General features: G+C 40.2%; 1 protein-coding gene across 6 annotated transcripts in view; it reads right to left on the bottom strand.

The window, feature by feature from the left end:
* The window catches only part of LOC147028112 (SID1 transmembrane family member 1-like), a 199856-nt gene that overhangs the window by 22676 nt on the left and 159184 nt on the right, over positions 1 to 17996 (bottom strand). For all 6 annotated transcript variants that reach the window (XM_085878160.1, XM_085878156.1, XM_085878155.1 and 3 more), the window contains 5 exons: positions 16758 to 16795; positions 9399 to 9528; positions 9253 to 9297; positions 7969 to 8088; positions 7434 to 7547 (listed from right to left, as the gene is read on the bottom strand). In XM_085878160.1, coding sequence (XP_085734286.1) covers positions 7434 to 7547; positions 7969 to 8088; positions 9253 to 9297; positions 9399 to 9528; positions 16758 to 16795 — 447 coding nt within the window. The remainder of the gene's footprint in view (positions 1 to 7433; positions 7548 to 7968; positions 8089 to 9252; positions 9298 to 9398; positions 9529 to 16757; positions 16796 to 17996) is intronic.

Below are 17996 nucleotides of genomic sequence, written 5' to 3'. Positions count from 1 at the left end.
AGGGTGGGGGAGAAAGACTGGTAGAGAGAGAGAGGGGTGGGGGAGAGAGAGGAGGAGAGTGGGAGAGGAGATATAGTGAAGAAGGGGGGGGGGAGAGTAGATCAAAATATAATGAAAGCAGATTGCACAAAAAAGATGAAAAATATTGTGTAAAAAATATTGTGCAATATTGTGTAAAAAAAAAACAAAGCAAAAAACATTTACAACATTTTCAGTGGGTGGACCGGATGACACCGAGACACTGCACGACACTGCAGGGCCACACCACAGGCATGTGGGGCCAGAACTTTATACTTTGATCCATCGACCAGTTACAAAAAGTTACAAATCGACCTATTACAAAAGAGAATAGGATGATTTTTTGGTCGTGTTTTTCAGTGACAGTAGGTGAGGGTGCCACCTAGAGCACTTTTTCCCATTAATTAACACTGTACGTAGCATGCGGTAGCGCAGGTGACTGAACTGCGTATAATACCTAGTCATTCACTTCACCTTACCACGTGGCTCACTTGGCACTGCCACATGTGAACACTGGCACTTTCACTTCAAAAACGTGTGTGAACACCATGGGGCCACGCCGCAGGTCTTTCTCAAAATACCACCCATCGCTTCGCGAGGAGGGGGTGGGAGTGAGAAGGGGAGGGAGAGTGGAAGCGAGGAGGTGAGGAGGAAGGGGGGAATTGGGGATGGGGAGGTGGTCTCGATTTGCATTGGGTCGGGGAATTTTAGGAGAAAGAGGGGAGGAGTTCTTGACTTGTGTTGGATAGTGGGACTTAAGGGGAAGCAGGGGCGAGGGGGAGCGGGTGGGGACGATTTATGAGACTGGAGGTTTATGTTTACCAATAATCTAGCTTTATTCCCTTATACCTAATGGAGGTATATAAGTGAGAGGGGGAGTTAAGGGGGACTTGAGGGGGAGGGGTTAGGTTCAAACTGCTGGGGTTCAAACAGCATGTACCATTTTTAAAGAGATTATAATAAGAGCTACAATTGAGGGATGAGACTTGTGCTGCGGCTGCCATCTTAAGCACTCCAGTAAGCACTCCAACAAAATTGTTGAAAAGGAACAGCTGGCTTGGTAAGCAATAGCAAGCTGATTAGTAAGAGAACACATTCTAGACTTTCAGCAATGCAAAAACAAAAACAAAAACTGGTGTAAAAAGTAAAATATGGAGAAGGAGGGAAAATGGCCTTGCTCAAAGTAAATACATTTCGTCATAAGAATCGCGAATTTCTTTAAATTTTCAGATTTCACTCCAGCTGTTGGCACTTAATTAGTCCCTGAGCTCTAGTCTGTGAGAGGTCTTCAAAGAAAATCACATCACGTAATGCGTAAAATCGCTCCAAGCACCTCATTTGAAAACTTTTTCACCTCCAATCGCGATGAATGCAAGGATTCGTAGGTATGAACATCAGGCATTCAACAATATGAGTGAGGAAAGTGAAAAAAAAAACAAATTTTGAGTGCTTTATCATACAGAAACGGCCTGTTCCAAGTCAAGGCATTGTTGAGCAAGCTGAAACAAAATGCTTAAGATCTTAAGATCAAAATGCTTAAGCTGAAATAAAATGCTTAAAATGAAAAGCTTAAGATCCCTGCAAGGTGACAGCGGGCCGACCAAGATGGCACACCGCCATCTTGCTGAGGCTTTTTTGTTAATTATCTTCAAAAGGGATGTTTAAAATTACCCAAATACACAGTTTTCATTTGTACACTCCTTAGTATGCATGAAAGTCCTGGGCCACTAGGTTCCATGGTTTTGTAGTTATGGGGGGAGGGGGGGGGGACACACTCGCATACAGACAAACGCACATGCGCACACACTCATTAATTATAGATTTCCCACCTGTGAAACAAACTTTCTCGTCTCTTTCATCTCACTCTTCCCTCCAGGGATTCAGAACAGCTATTCATCACCATTTCCACCCCCATCAACAACATGATCTTTTCTACCCCCATTAACCTTCCCCAAGCCCACCTCTTTCTGAATTTCCAGTTTTTCCTTCCACTTATATGATTGAGAGTTTAGGGCAGTATCCATCTTATTCATTCCCTGTGTCCCTCATGCTTACCCACATCCATTATTTTGCCAGGTCTCCCTCTAATTTGTCCCTCAACCCTGCCGTTGGTGTGTCTCCCCCATCTCTTTCTCTTGTTCTTTTTGTCCTGGTATGTCCTGATCCATTATGTGTTCTAACCCCCCCCCCCCCATGAGCCTCAACATTGTATGCATACAAAGAAAGGAGTGGGCCCAAGACACTGCCTTGTGCCACTCTTGCGTTGACAGCAAAAGGAGATGAGAGGGTCCTGTTCAGAGCCACAGATTGGCTATGGCAGGAGAGGAAGTCAGTAAGCCATGCAGGGAGGTGGCTTGGATGGCATAGGCAGATAATTTGGAGAGGAAGGCAGGGTGCCAGACTATATAAAATGCTTGAAACATGTCCAGAGAGATGGCCCTGATCTCATGTCTGACATTGAGGGACTCTAACCATTGTTGAGGGAGCAGAAGTAGCATATCCAGTGTAGAGTGACCAGGTCTGAATCCAAACTGATGATCTGAGATGAGGCTGTTGTTGAAAAGGAAGGACTCTGTCAACTGCGATGATCAATTTCATGAACTTGCTTATGAAAGTAGGCCAATAATAGGTCTGTAGTTAAGATAATCTGTTCTTGCACCATGTATCCATAATGAAGTGATGTTGGCTGATTTCCATGCTGACAGAAGATGACTTAGGGCAAATTATAGGGTGCACGGTGCAGAAAGAAGATGTGCAAGAGCCACAGAGCAGGTTTTTAAGACACAAGTGCTTGTGCCATCTGGGCCAGTTGCAGAATGTGTCAAGGGTTTCCAGAAACTCCCCCACACTCTCAGGTGATAAAGACAATCTAGAAGCAGTTGGGTGTGATTGGGTTGGGTAGGTGCAGGGAGCAAGGGGATGAGGACACAATATTTGAAAGCAAAAACATAACAGGTATTTTGTCTTTTTATAAGCGGCTGTCGTGCCATTTGAAGAGAGGGAAGGGACGAAGGGGTGGCAAACTCCAGAGACAGACTTAACAAGGTGCCACCAGAGGCCAGAGTGGACGCACTTATTGCTGGCTTTGTGGAGTGATTTGAGGTTGCCTTAGGTCAGGTTTTCCTTGCAGGAAGAGAAAGAAAGTTGTTTTGAGGCAACTGCCTTACCACATAATTCAGTGTTACATGTGCGGAAGGATGGGAATGACAACTGAAGATAAAATGGGATGAATCCGTGCATAAGAGAGAGCAAGTTTCTGTGAAAGAATTTTCAGGCTGAGATAATATCAGGGTTGGCAGACATAGGTGACCAGTCCTGAAATGACATCACAGCTTACAGTCCCTGCCTATCAGCCAAATGAACAACCAGACTCATTGGCGCTGAGGCGGCTCCCTGATAATAGGCAGAGAGACATGAGCTTTCACAAGGACATGATCAAGCAAATCAATTTGAGCAGAGGAGGAACTGTAAACTTTTTTTTTGGAAAGTGGGTCAGAAAGGAAGATTTTTCATTGGCAGAAATACAGTAACGAACATATTGAGGCAGGTTCATGGAGTCACAGAAATCGTTTGCTGCAGTATCATGGCTGGTGAAAGACGTACTCACACCGAGTCAGTTGGCATGGTGCCAGTTGAAATCACCACATATGAGGAAGAGAGACTTGGGATGGGTGTTTGGAGTTGGTCCACATTGGCAGAGAGCGAGATAAAGATGTAGATGGAGTTGTCATTGTTACGAGGACAGTACAGCATAGACAAACATGAGGTGGGAGTGGAGGGGACGTCACAGCCAAAGGTACTCCTGGGAATTTGGAGGTAGAAGAGCAGAACCTGGACAGTGAGAAATGGAGTTCTTGATGTAAAGTGCACTCTGCCTTTGGGATGGGGTTCAGGCCTGCTGAATGGGAGGAGACAATAGCTTGGAAGAGACATGCAAGAGTCAGGGACGTGCTATGGGAGGAAGGATTCTGTTGAGCAGATAATGTCTGGTTTCTCAGCAGCAGTCTAGATTGAGAGATCTGTCAAATTGGAGTGAAGGCCTCAGATGTTGGAGGTCCACACAGTTAAGGGCGGAGGTGTCATTGTCAGGGTGCAGAAAGGTGCAAAAGGGGTGGGGGAAGGAGAGGACTTGGAGAATGGGTGCGGGAACTTGGACAGGGTTATTTTATTTGTATACATAGTCGAGGCTCATGGAAGAGCTAGTACACTGAACAGAGCAGGGAATAACAGAAAAAAAAAAAACAGAACACAGAACCCAAAACATGCTTGCATGGAGAAGGAAACTCCAAGGAGGAAAAACTGGAAAATTAGGAGAGATTTGGGTGGGGTTAACGAGAGTAGAACAGATCATGGTTTTGGATTGGAGACAACGTGAGATGGTGGTGAACAACTGTTTTCAGATATGTGAGAGATGGATGTGATTGAAGAGGATGTGAAAGTTGATTTCACAGGCTGGAAAAAAGAGGAACAAATGAGTGTAGGTGAATGGTGATCAACCCCTTGATCCAAAAAGCAGAAAGTGGTTGGTGCAAGCTCCAAAACAAGGACAGTGTGGACCACAAATAACCCACAACGTGTCTAGAACATTGAGCCCAGAGGAGACACCAATCACTCCACCACAGATATTCCCCATCACACAATCTTCACTGAGGCAGACTTGCTCCACCCAAATTCCAACCCCGCCTACAACATGACCACGTGACCAGATCACATCACCAAGGAGGACTAACCCGGATGTACAATACATGTCCAATAACTTGCCAAGTTTTAATGCACACACTTATTTTACCAGATCACGCAGGAAACAGATGCAGAGGTTTGAAGAAGTTTGCGTGTTACGAACAAAATGTTGCCTTGAGATTTGATTGGCTCAGGGTCGTTTGTATTAAAACAAGTGAGAGCTTCGTGGAAGTTTGATCATTTTGGTTGGCTGTGCATATACAGTATATATATATATATATATATATATATACATACACAAAGAAATACATATACATATACATATATATAGCGGGGAGCGCACCCTGCTTAGGTAACCACGTGACCTCGAGTTAAACGGCATTATTCGACAGTGAACACGGGAACTCGTGGTTAACTGGGTGGCGTTCGTGGTTTTAAAACAACCCAACATACCACAACGTTAAATGTGAGTGGTGGCCCCAGGTCCGGCTCTTCCGAGGACAACCGGGGATGAATCCCCCTGAGTGACAAGCTGGTGTCTCGGTACAACAATATATACATATATATATATACATATATATATATATATATACATATATATATATATATACATATATATATATATATACATATATATATATATATATATATATATATATATATATATATATATATATACATATATATATATATACATATATATATATATACATATATATATATATATATATATATATATATATATATATACATATATATATATATATATATATATATATATATATATATATATATATATATATATATATATATATATATATATATATATATATATATATATATATATATATATATATATATATATATATATATATATATATATATATATATATATACATATATATATATATATATATATATATATATATATATATACATATATATATATATATATATATATATATATATATATATATATATATATATATATATACATATATATATATATATATATATATATATATATATATATACATATATATATATATATATATATATATATATATATATATATATATATATATATATATATATATATATATATATATATATATATATATATATATATATATATATATATATATATATATATATATATATATATATATATATATATATATATATATATATATATAGTGCCAAATTTCTCGAATTTTGTAGAATTCTGCTTTTTAGCCGAACACACGTGAAATCACAAGCATGGATAATGGAGCAACTTTTGCACTGAAAGGATGACAGTCGTCATCCCACTATTTACCATACATGAACGAGGTGTGTGTGTGTGTGTGTGTGTGTGTGTGTGTGTGTGTGTGTGTGTGTGTGTGTGTGTGTGTGTGTGTGTATATATGTCTGTATGCATGTGTGTGAGGCATGTTTTTTGTGGAGTTCTCCTGGAGCTTTCTGATGTGGAATGGGATACACTGAAATGATCGTCATGATCTCCTGAGTTGATTAGGCGAATTAACAACAAAGAACCAGGAAGATGTCGCATGTTTTAAACACACGCCATGTTTAGGTGTAAAGAGCAGCTTCGTAGGTCCTTCCACGGCATGGCATTCTAATTACAAAATAAATAACAAAACGAATGATATTGCAACATTGCAACAAAGCATATATTAATTAATACTAATAATATTAACAAAAATAATAGTTGTATCATTTGGCAATAATAATAATAACAAACATGAGTCCCACCCTGGACCAAGTACATCTGGGCTTCGTGAAAAGGCAAGCTAATGCTCAAGCAGTATGGCAGGCAGGTATGCTACAAGGCCGTGAAGACCAATGAAAATCTGGTCCATTGGACCAAAGGGCCCATTAGTTGATTTGACATTGGTCACTGCTTTTGACACCAGTACAAATTTATATTGCTGACCCTAGGCATCAAAAAGCTACATGTATCGAACAAGCAGTTTCAAATGAAGCACCTCGCCACCATTGCAGAAATTAAATTGGATCAGATGTGGCAATAAATGTGAATTGTCACTCCCAGCTTGCCAGCTCGATGACAGAAGACACCATTTGCATTTTTAATACTGAATATTAAAAAAAAAAACATTCTAAATGATGAGTTTATTTATTTTTCTTGTGCAAAATAAATAAGGTTTGAGATAATGCTAAGCTTGCTCGATATAGTTATTTCATTATTTTCTGGGTTTTTTTCTATTCCCAGCAATAGAGAAAGCTCACTTGTAAGAAATGGTTGCTAAAAAAAGAGACCATAAAGGGCAAGAAGAATACACTAAATTGTATGAGGAAAAGTACAAAAAGGATGATTGATGCGAAAGGCACTGAGTGATTCAATGCCTTTCGTTTTAGGCACATCAGTTAAGTCAGTGTTTCTCAACCTTTTTTGTCCCACGCCCCACTTTGATTTTCAAAATTATCGTACGCCCCACCATGATTGGAGACACTACAGTATATACTACATATGTATTCAAAAGGCAAAGCTATGAAAGCGATCATATATTGATTCATCAATTCTGAATCCTCATGCCCCACCTTGAGAAACACTGAGTTAAGCAAAAATAAATAAATTACAAGATGTGAAAATTTTGAGGGTACAGACTGTTCAATTAATGCAAGACTTGTTGGGAGAGAAAAAAAATAAAATAAAGAGGGTCAGCGAGTGGAAACAAAGACAAAGGAAACAGAAGGGAAGTGGGAAGGTATACCAGCAATGAGAAGAAGATTGCAAGAGCCGAGCAAAAGTGCCAAATGTCATGGTTGTCAAAGTATCCAAAAATATCGCATTGTCGGTTGAACTCTCGGGACTGGGAAGGAGTTATCTGAAATGGAAACGAGTAAAACAACAATTCAGTACATTATTGGTGACATTTACAATTATCAAAGTAAATATTTGCAGGACATCTTGGTATTTTAAGACAAAATACATATTACGAATGAAGATAAAAAAAAATAAAAATAAAAGCTTTATCACCAAGTTTTATTGAGCTTCGAGTGATGAACTCTTTTCACTATGGGGTAGAATTGACTGTAACCCTAGGTGTGAGGTACACAAGTATACCATTCCAAGTGGTATACCATTATGATAATGCTGATATTCTAAATACAGTAATAATTTAGAGAATCCCTCCATTCATTTTATTTTGGACAAAATTCAAAATCAAATTGAAATGAAGCTCGCAAAGAAACTAAAAAAAAGGAAAAGAGGAAAGCATGAAAAGAGAACTGAAGATGAACACAAACCTGCCAACTGTATGTTGTCCGAGTGAAGAAGAAGAACGCAAGACCCCAAAATATAATGGCAATGACTATGAGGATCACTGTGCCGCAATTGATGACGAAAGACTGATGCTTCGTCAAACACTGAGATAATACAAATGATAAAAAGATTAAAATTATATATACACATATACATGCATACTGTAATGAAAATAGCCTCTTAGGGGTTAAAGGGTTAATTAGCATATTACCTCTGCCACCGAAGGTGGACGGGGGTTTTGTTTTCACCACTGCCTGTCTGTGAACAGGATATCTCGAAAGGTTGTGCACGGATTCAGACAAAAGTTGGCGCAGAGGATGGTTGTGTGACAATGACGAAATGTTTAGATTTTGGTGAACATCCAGACACAAGAATTTTTCAAATGATTTTTCACCATTGAGAGATCGGGCCAAAAACGATAAACAGCACAATATCTCAAAACGTGATGGACGGGTTCGGACGAAACTTGGTATACAGGTTGTGTGTGTGACAAGGAAGAATTTGTTCAATTTTGTTGAAGATCTGGATCCAGATATGAGAATTTTTTTTTTTAATTTCTAAAGTGATTCTTCACCATTGATAGATGAGGCCAAAAACGATTTATATTATAGCATGATATTTACAACAGTTGTGGACGAGTTATGACAAAACTCGGTGGATGAATTGGTTAGGTGCCTCATGGTTGCAGCAGGTTGATCGGCATCTCAAGGAGATGGGTGAGGGCCAGGCATCTGCCTGGAGGATGGCCAGATGGAAGCCCGTGGAGTACCGGTGGAAAGCTGGTGACATGCTGCTCCAGCACATGGTCCCATACCTGGCCTGACCTGGTTGGAGTGTCCGCTCATTGTCCAGGAGGGTTCAAACCCCAGCCGAATCGTACCAAAGACTTTAAAATGGTATGTGCTACTTCCTTGCTTGACATTCAGCATTTTAAAGGATAGAGCAAGGACAATCCCAATAGGGAGGGGGGGGGGGGAAATTCCTCCGTAGGAAATGAGTGCAGTGAGAAAGGCAGACATGTGACGTCACTGGTTCCCAGAGTGCCCCAGGAAATGACAGCACTTCCCCCAAGCTCAGTGGCTGTGTTTGTCTCATCTCACAGTCCTATTTTGTGTCTCATGTATTCAACTGTATGTCCATGTGTCAGATGTGTGTGTGGCAGCCCCACTACGAGCCTTAGATCCGGTAAAAAAATTTTTAAAGGTTTCCTCATTAGTGAGTCTTCACCCAAGTTCAATACCTCATATGTGTTGTAATGAAAAACATACCTCATCGTTTTGAGAATCAGAATTGAACTTTCTCCTCCTCAAGAACTGTGAAAAAGAGCATTAGTGGAAGATTGTTTTGACTGGATGAACTCATGAGGAGCAACGAAGTGAAAATGCATGTTTATCGATAAATATCTATTCGGTACCTTCTTTACGTTGGACAGGAGGAAGCACAGCACAGAAAAAAATATTCTTATGAAGAAGGTTATGAGGAGGAATTTGGAGTATGGGGTCAGTTGAACTTGCATGACATTTCTCACTCCAACGAACAAAAGCCTGCAAAGGAAAAAGATAACAAACATTAATAATGATGACAATGATGATTTGTTTATTTTATTGTAGGTATTAAAGGGGCTAACAGGATGGCCAAGAGGTATGCACACTCACCGCTAAGCAGTCTAGCCTGGGTTTGATTCCCAACCCAACTTTCTCTAAAGTAGAGGGATGCACACTCACCTCTAAGCAGTCTTGCCTGGATTTGATTCCCGACCCAGCTTTAAACTAGAGGCATGCACACTCACGTTGAAGCTGTCTAGCCTGGGTTTGATTCCCAACCCAGCTTTAAACTGTCAGTCCAGTATTTCACAGGCAGGAGGATTCGTCAATGGGTGTGCTGTACATTGGATGGACGTAAAATGGGAGTCCCGTCTGCCAACATTTGTTGATGAACGTTAAAGATCCCATGGTGTCCTTCAGGAAGAGAAGGTGAGATATTGCAGGCACCCTGGCCAAATTCAAAATTCCTGTCCAAACTATAGTCGAACGTCAGGCTTGGCCAGCCGGTTCGTGAAGACTTCCCCCAATCAAGTTACTTCCGGCTGACCCCACAATAGAAGGTGGGCTAATGGTGGCTGTGAAACAAAAAGAACATTGTTGGTGTTCAAGCTTGTTGAGAACCCAGTGAAAGCTCGTCATAGATTGACTCGTGAGATGTCTCCTCGATTTATCTCTTTGTGAAATTCGTCATTATTACTTACCAACTCACTAACTTATGACTCGTTTTTGTCATTGGTACTTACTAAGTCACCTACTTATTACTCACCAACTTACTTATTATCTATTAATTACCGACTTATTTTCTCACCTGCTGCCTTATGGGATAGGTTTTTTTTTAACCAAAGGCCCAGGGCACAATCCCGGAAAGAAAAATGTTCGTTGCCTTACAGTAGAAGTTTTTTTTAACCAAAGGCTCAGATCCTTGAAAGAAAAACTGCATCACGAAGAGCATCTGGCCATAGAAAGCTCAGCTTCAAAACTCATGAAAGCAGTTCTGAAGCATAGGCATGGTACCCAAAGTACACATGGCACCCAAAGTGCCATGTGGGAAAGTCCACCTGTTTCGGACAAAAATAATGGTGGACAACCTGGATGAAATGAGCTGCACAATCGCTCATAGATCCCAATTAGATAACGTTTTAAATGGGAACAAAATGATGATGGATAGGAATGATCAATGTTTGAATGATGACAGGAAGAAGTAGAGAAGTTGCTGAAATTCCAGACAGAAGAAGAGTTGATAATTGTTGTCTTCAAGAAATGACATGGAAAGGGCAAAGTACAAGGATTATTGGTTGAAACAAAGCAAAAATATTTTCAAAATGCTGGTGTGGAGATCAAAAAGTCATTGGAGGCATTGGTATTCTCATCACCGAGAGATTTATCCAAAAAGCGATGCAGATAAAGCAATTCGGTCATAGAATAATGACGATGAAAATTATTATCGAAGAAGAAATTTTTTAGATTGCAAGCACATATGCACCCAAAAGCTAGTCGAGGCAAAGAAGAACAAATATCATTCTGGGATGAACTCGAAGATCTGGTTCAAGTTATAAGCTGCAAAGGAGTGATAACTGAAGATTTGAATGGGTACATCAGCAAGAAACCAAACGGATACACCGGTGTCATGACAGATTCAGAAATAGTAAAAGAGATGAGGTGAGAGAAGCGGTATTAGAAATGGTGGAAGTCAGGACATGTGTCCTCAATACCCACTTCAAGTAAAGAAAAGATCAACGAGTGACTTTTGGAATTGGAAAGAGCCAGATTGATTATCCATTAGTGCGAATGAGTTTTAAAATAAGCTAGGCAATGTGAAAGTAAAAGCCGGTGTAGAATGTTTGACTCGTCATCGATTGGCAGTTGGACATTTTTGCACCAAAAATGAAAAGAGGAAGGACCTTCAGCAAATTCTGCACATGAAAGTTTGAAAAACACCCTCTGCTCTTTCCGTGATTTGTCCCCCCTCCTCTCAGGTTTCAAAACACTGCATGGATCCACCAGCAATTGCCTTCTGGTTCCCAAAATCCCTAATCACTGTTCACCTGCACTCAGTCGTTTCGTTTTTTTTCTTGCCCGTGGAACCAACTTCCACATACTCTACAATCTCATTCTTCCCTTGAGGTCTTCAAGACAGCTGCTCACCACAGTCTCAGATCATCCCCCATTCAAAATCATGATCTTTTCTACCCCCTCCCCAAGCTTACCTCTTTCTAAGTTTCCATTTTCCTTCCCGAGAGTTTGCTTCTTTATCTACATTGTCCACTCTGTATCCACCCCATCCCCCATTTTCACCCACATCCCCTATTTGTTTTTGGCTGGTTACGATTGCAATTACAATTGTGCATGTCCATAAAAGGACAAATTGGATTTGGGTGATTAATGCCCATAATGAGGCTGTTACCGACTAATGACTTCGCTTGATCGTTAATTGAGAACAGGCATATGACACCGATAAGCATGGCACTTCAACTTGCTCAGTGATCCCACTTGGCACGGTATTGTGGAAGACAGACACATAATACGGGCAATACGGCCCAGAACGACCGAATCAGTCAGCCGCCATGAACGCTTTGATGTGAGTCAGCTGCCATGAAATCTGGGCAACTGGACATATCTGATGACTTCAACATTAGAAAACAGTTAGAGCTTAGAAAACAGGAAGAGATTAAAAATCAATAAGAGTGAGAATTGCTTTGCAATACATGTCCCCTACCGATATGATATCTTCGAAGACCAAAAAGGGCATACAGTGCCCTGAGAAAGCATTCACACCCCTTGACTTCTTCACATTTTCTTGTGTTCCAGCTGGAATTTAAAATGGATTAAATTTAAATTTTTTGCAACTGATCCACACAAAATACCCCATAATAACAAAACGAAAACATGTTTTTAGAAATTTTAACAAATTAATTAAAATTGAAAAGCTGAAATGTCTTGCATCAACAAGTATTTGTAGAAGCGCCTTTGGCATCGATTTCAGCATCGAGTCTTCTTGGGTATGTCTGTATCAGCTTTGCACACGTACATTTGGGGATTGTCACCCATTCTTCCTTGCAGATTTGTTCAAGCTCTGCAAGTTGGACGGGGAGTGTCGGAGAACAGCAATCTTTAAGTATTTCCACAGATTCTCAATGGGATTCATGTCTGGACTTTGGCTCGGCCACTCAAGGATTCTCACATGTTCTTGTTCTGAAGCCATTCCAGTGTTTTTTTTGGCTGTATGGTTGGGGTCATTGCCCTGTTGGAACGTCAATGTTTGCGACAGTCTAAGGTCTTTTGCACTCTGAAGCAGGTTCTCCTCAATTATTTGCCTATATTTGGCTCCATTCATTGTTCCCTCTACAACAACTCTCCCAGTCCCTGCCGCTGAAAAGCATCTCATAGCATGAGGCTGCCACCACCACTTCATGGTATGTACGGTGTTAGATGGGTAATGAGCTGTGCTTGTTTCCACCACACTTTGCATTCAGTCCAAAGAGTTCAATGATAGTGTCATCAGACCACATATTCTTTTTCCTCATGCTCTAAGAGTCTTTCACATGCCTTTTTGTGAACTCCAGGTGTGCTGTCATGTGCCTCTTTCTCAGGAGTAGCTTCCATCTGGCCACTCTCCCATAAAGCCTAGATTTGTGAAGTGCTGCAGAGACTGTTGTCCTTTCAGCAGGTTCTCCCATCTCAGCCAAGGAACTCTGTAGTTCTGACAGAGTGGTTATTGGATTCTTGGTCACCATTGTTACCATAGTCATTCTTGCCCTGTTGCTCAGTTTGGTTGGACGGTCAGCTCCAGGAAGAGTTTGGGTAGTTCCATATTATTTATATTTCCTAATGATGGAGCTCATTGTGCTCTTGGGAACTTTCATCACTCGAGAAACTGTTTTACACCCTTCCGCAGATCTATGCCTCCTCACAATTCTAATTTGGAATTCTACAGACAGTTCCTTTGACTTCATGGGAGAGTTTCTGCTCTGACACGCACTGTCAACTGTGGGACCTTATATAGAAAGGTGTGTTTCTTTCTAAATCATGTCCAATCAATTGACTTGGCTACAGGTGGACTCTCATCAAGTTGTAGAGACATCTCAAATTTGATCAAAGGAAATTGAATGCACCTGAGCTCAATTTGGAGTATCATCGCAAAAGGGTGAATACTTATTGATGCATGACATTTCAGCTTTTCATCTTTACTCAATTTGTAAAGATTTCTAAAAACATGTTTCCTCTTTTTCATTATGCGTTATTTTGTGTAGATCGGTGACAAAAAAAAAATCTCAAAATAGATTTAATTTAATTCAGGCTGTAACAACAAAATGTGACAAAAGTTGAGGGGTATGAATAATTTCTGAAGGCAATGCAACTCTGCCCTGAAACTTGAACTTGCTCTGTAACTTATCATACTAAAGCCATGTTCCAAGTTTCACTTGAGTGTATTAAAGGGTATGGAAAAATTCTGAAAAACCACAAGTGGGACGAAAGGACAGAAAACCTATTGTCCCCTCCAGTGAAACTTGTTGGGGACTAATAATAGTGAAGAAAAACTTAGGAATGGAAAACATTGTTCGTAGGTCATGTTCAACAAAGGTCACTAAAAGAAACTGTAAAGAAAACAATAAAGCTCGAGGTAGAAGGAAGAAAGGCAGAAGGACATCTTCCTTTTTTTTTGTTAGTTAATTACCTCTGCTACCAAATGTGGACTGAGGTTATGTTTTCACCCCTATCTGTCTGATTATCTGTCTTTGAGGGTGATAACTCAAAAAGTTATGGACGGATTTGGATGACATTTGCTGGACAGATTGGGTGTGTGACAAGGATGAATTGATTAGATCTTGATGAAGATCCGGATATGAGAACATTCTTCAGTGATTCTTCACCATTGAGAGATAGCGCCAAAACCAATAGTGCCGAAACCATCTGATATATTATATTTTTCAAAATGCAGCTAAAACAGCCAGTGGTATTCTTCTGAGTTGACATCGTTACACTGCCGGCCACCTATTTTTACAGAGCATTATGGGAGGTTATGACAAATATCTGATAGAAAATTACCTTTCAGGTAGGAACAAGTACCTTCAAATCAGCATCATTCTCAAAGACCATGAAACATCATGACAACCTTATTATTAGTTCACGAAAAAAGTGAAAAAATATTTTCACGAAAAAAATAATTGGTTCACGAAAAAAGTGAAAAAATATTTTCACGAAAAAAAAAATAAGTGACCACTATATTCGTTATTGTTGTGTGTCTGTCTGTCTGTCTGTCTGTCTGTCTGTCTGTCTGTCTGTCTGTCTGTCTGTCTGTCTGTCTGTCCCGAGCATAGCTCCGTGGGTTTTGATCTGATCCTGATAAAATTTTGGTGGGAGGTTTATACGATGATCCAGTTGTGTTTTCCTGAAAATGGGCGTGGTGCGTCCATTATGGGCGGAGCCACGCCCAAAAAACGTGTTTTTAGGGGGTAGCCGATTTCAATTTGCATCTTCTCCAAGGGGGTTTGTCGAATCTGACAGGGGTTTCGGTATTTGGTTTGCCCAATGGCACCTGCATAGCCCCACGGAGCTCGATTTTTCATTTTCGTCCCAAGGTCAAGGTCACAAGGTCACGAACTTAGAAAATTGCGAATTTTGACATAAAAAAATTTTCTTCTCCGAGGGGTTTGTCGAATCTGGCAGGAGTTTCGGTATTTGGTTAGCCCAATGGCACCTGCATAGCCCCACGGAGCTCGATTTTTCATTTTCGTCCCAAGGTCAAGGTCACAAGGTCACGAACTTAGAAAATTGCGAATTTTGACAGAAAAATCCATCTTCTCCGAGGGGGTTTGTCAAATCTGGCAGGGGTTTCGGTAAGAAAAATCGAGCCTCACGAAGCTCGATTTTTCATTTTCGTCCCAAGGTCAAGGTCACGAACTTAGAAAATTGCGAATTTTGACATAAAAATCAGACGACCGCCCAAACTTTGAGAGCTAGGATGACAATATTTTTTATGCATAATCTTGAGGTCATTCCCCACCTAAAGTCTTGAAACCATTTTTCTCTATCTCGAACACCTTGTCCGTGGCGCACCCTTCAAGTTTGTTTTTACGCTGATTTCATCAAAGTATGGATAATCCGAGGAGTGCGAAATGCCATATAGCCTATATGACGTTATATTGTTCCTGGAATGATCCAGAGGAACCTTTGCACCAAAGGTCATAATCCTTGACATTTGACCTTTAAAGTTCACAAAGGTCAAATTTTCAAAGTTGTGGGAATCGAACCGGGTTTTCGACCTTCTTCGACGAACTAACTCCAATAAGCTATAGCACGTCTCCTGTTTCCTTATTTTAATGTCCACAACATTGTTTTGGGAGCCTTAAGGGTTATGCAAAGGTCAAATTTTGAAAGTTGTTGAACGAAACCGGGTTTTCGACATTTTGCAGTTAATAACCTGTCACTCGTACCACATCATGTTGATCATTTTTATAACTTGGTCAAACATTATCACATTGTCTCATCCTTGACTTCTGAAACAATTTACATCGTCAAATACCGCTCGTGAACCATCGTCGTCTTCAGACTTGTTATTATCAAAAGCTTTAAATTCTGAATTCATTCCCATCATCAAGAAGTTGACTTGACCTGATTTTATAATGGTCAATAACAAATGAAAAACTGGGACACTCAGTAGAGCACATACCTCCACCACGCAATGCCTGATACACGAGAACATATCAGGCCCAATACATTTTTGAAATATCATCCTATATATCGTTTTTTGCCCAATCTCTCAATGGTGAAAAAAAAACACTCCAAAAATAAAATAATTCTCGTACCCAGATCGAGATTCAGATCTTCACCAAAAATCGAAACATTTCTTTGTTGTCACATACCCAAGCTGTCCAGCAAACTTCACCAGAATCCGTCCACAACTTTTTGAAATATCGTGCTGTACATCATTTTGGCCCTATCTATCAATGGTGAAGAATCACTTTTAAAATGCCAATAGTCGGATCCAGATCCGGATCTTTACCAAAATTTAATCATTTCGTCTTTGTCACACTCGCAAACTTCTCACCAAATTTCATCCAGATCCATCCACAACATTTTGAGATATCCTGCACACAAACAGAGAGAGAGAGAGAGAGAGAGAGAGAGAGAGAGAGAGAGAGAGAGAGAGAGAGAGAGAGAGAGAGGTGAAAACGTAACCTCCTTCACCTTCGGTGGCGGAAGTAAAAGGATCTCACGATTCGACTCACCAGACAAGCTGCACACACATTTCGATGCAGAGCTGGACCTGAAGGAAGGAGAGATCAATTATGACAATTGCTTGAGCTTTAATTTGATGATATTCAAACACAGACAATAACACTACATATAATTTGAGAATTCTCCGTTTGTTTGTTTCTGTTTGTTTTTTTGGTTGCTTGGCTTTTATGCACTCCTAAACTACTGGAAGGAATGAGTTGAAAAATGGTGGTTATGACTGGTGTGTCTGGGAAGGTTTTAGGTGAAAAAAAACAATCATAGCCCATAGGTTCAAAATAAAACAAAAAAAATAGAACGGCACTCGCTAGAGTGCATACCTCTGCCACGCAATGCCTGATCCACGTGAACATATCTGGCCCAACACATTTTTGAAATATCGTGCTATATGTCATTTTTGGCCCTGTCTCTCAATGGTGAAGAACCACTTTAAAAATGCGAGGAGTCTGATCCAGATGCGGATCTTCACCTAAATCGAATCAATCGGTCATGGTCAAACAAAAAATGTGTCCACCAAGTTTCATCCGAATCCGTCTTCAACTTTTTGTGATATCGTGCTTTATATCAGTTTAGCCCTATATCTCAATGGTGAAGAATCATAAAAAAATTTTTTATTACATCCAGATCCGGATTTGGCTCTTCACCAAAATCTAATCAATTCATCGTAGTCACACACCCAACCTGTCCACCAAGTTTCATCTGAATTTGTCCACAACATTTTGAAATGTCGTGGGTTTTTTTGGCATTTTTTTGTATCGTTTTTGGCACGATTTTTCAATGGTGAAGATTCACTTTAAAAATTCCACTCGTCGGATCTCGATCTGGATCTTCACCAAAATCTAATCTTTTCAGCGGCAGGTGAAGAATCAAAGTTCGTCCTTGTCACACACCCAACCTGTCCACAAAATTTCATCCCGATCGGTCCACAACTTTTTGAGATATCCTGCACATAAACAAACAAACAGACAGAGAAACAAACAGAAAGGTGTGAAAACATAACCTCCTTACCTTCGGTGGTGGAGGTAAACAAAGGATCAGGGGGTGGGGGTGGAGGGGTGCAACACACATTCCAGACATAAATATGTATTGTATAGTGCCGCTCCAGGTGTGAGGTAAGTAGGATAAAATTGAGAATTCTGGTCCACTTGACCTTTTGACCTTCAAAAAGCTGATCTTTTAATCCCCATCATTAAAGCACTTGATCTTTTGACTCCTCAAGACTACACAACCAT

This window comes from Eptatretus burgeri, chromosome 4 (genome assembly GCF_056783735.1).
Source record: "Eptatretus burgeri isolate ZD-2024b chromosome 4, Ebu_testis_v1, whole genome shotgun sequence".
Classification (NCBI taxonomy): Eukaryota; Metazoa; Chordata; class Myxini; order Myxiniformes; family Myxinidae; genus Eptatretus; species Eptatretus burgeri.
This window is presented reverse-complemented; position numbering and strand designations above follow the sequence as displayed.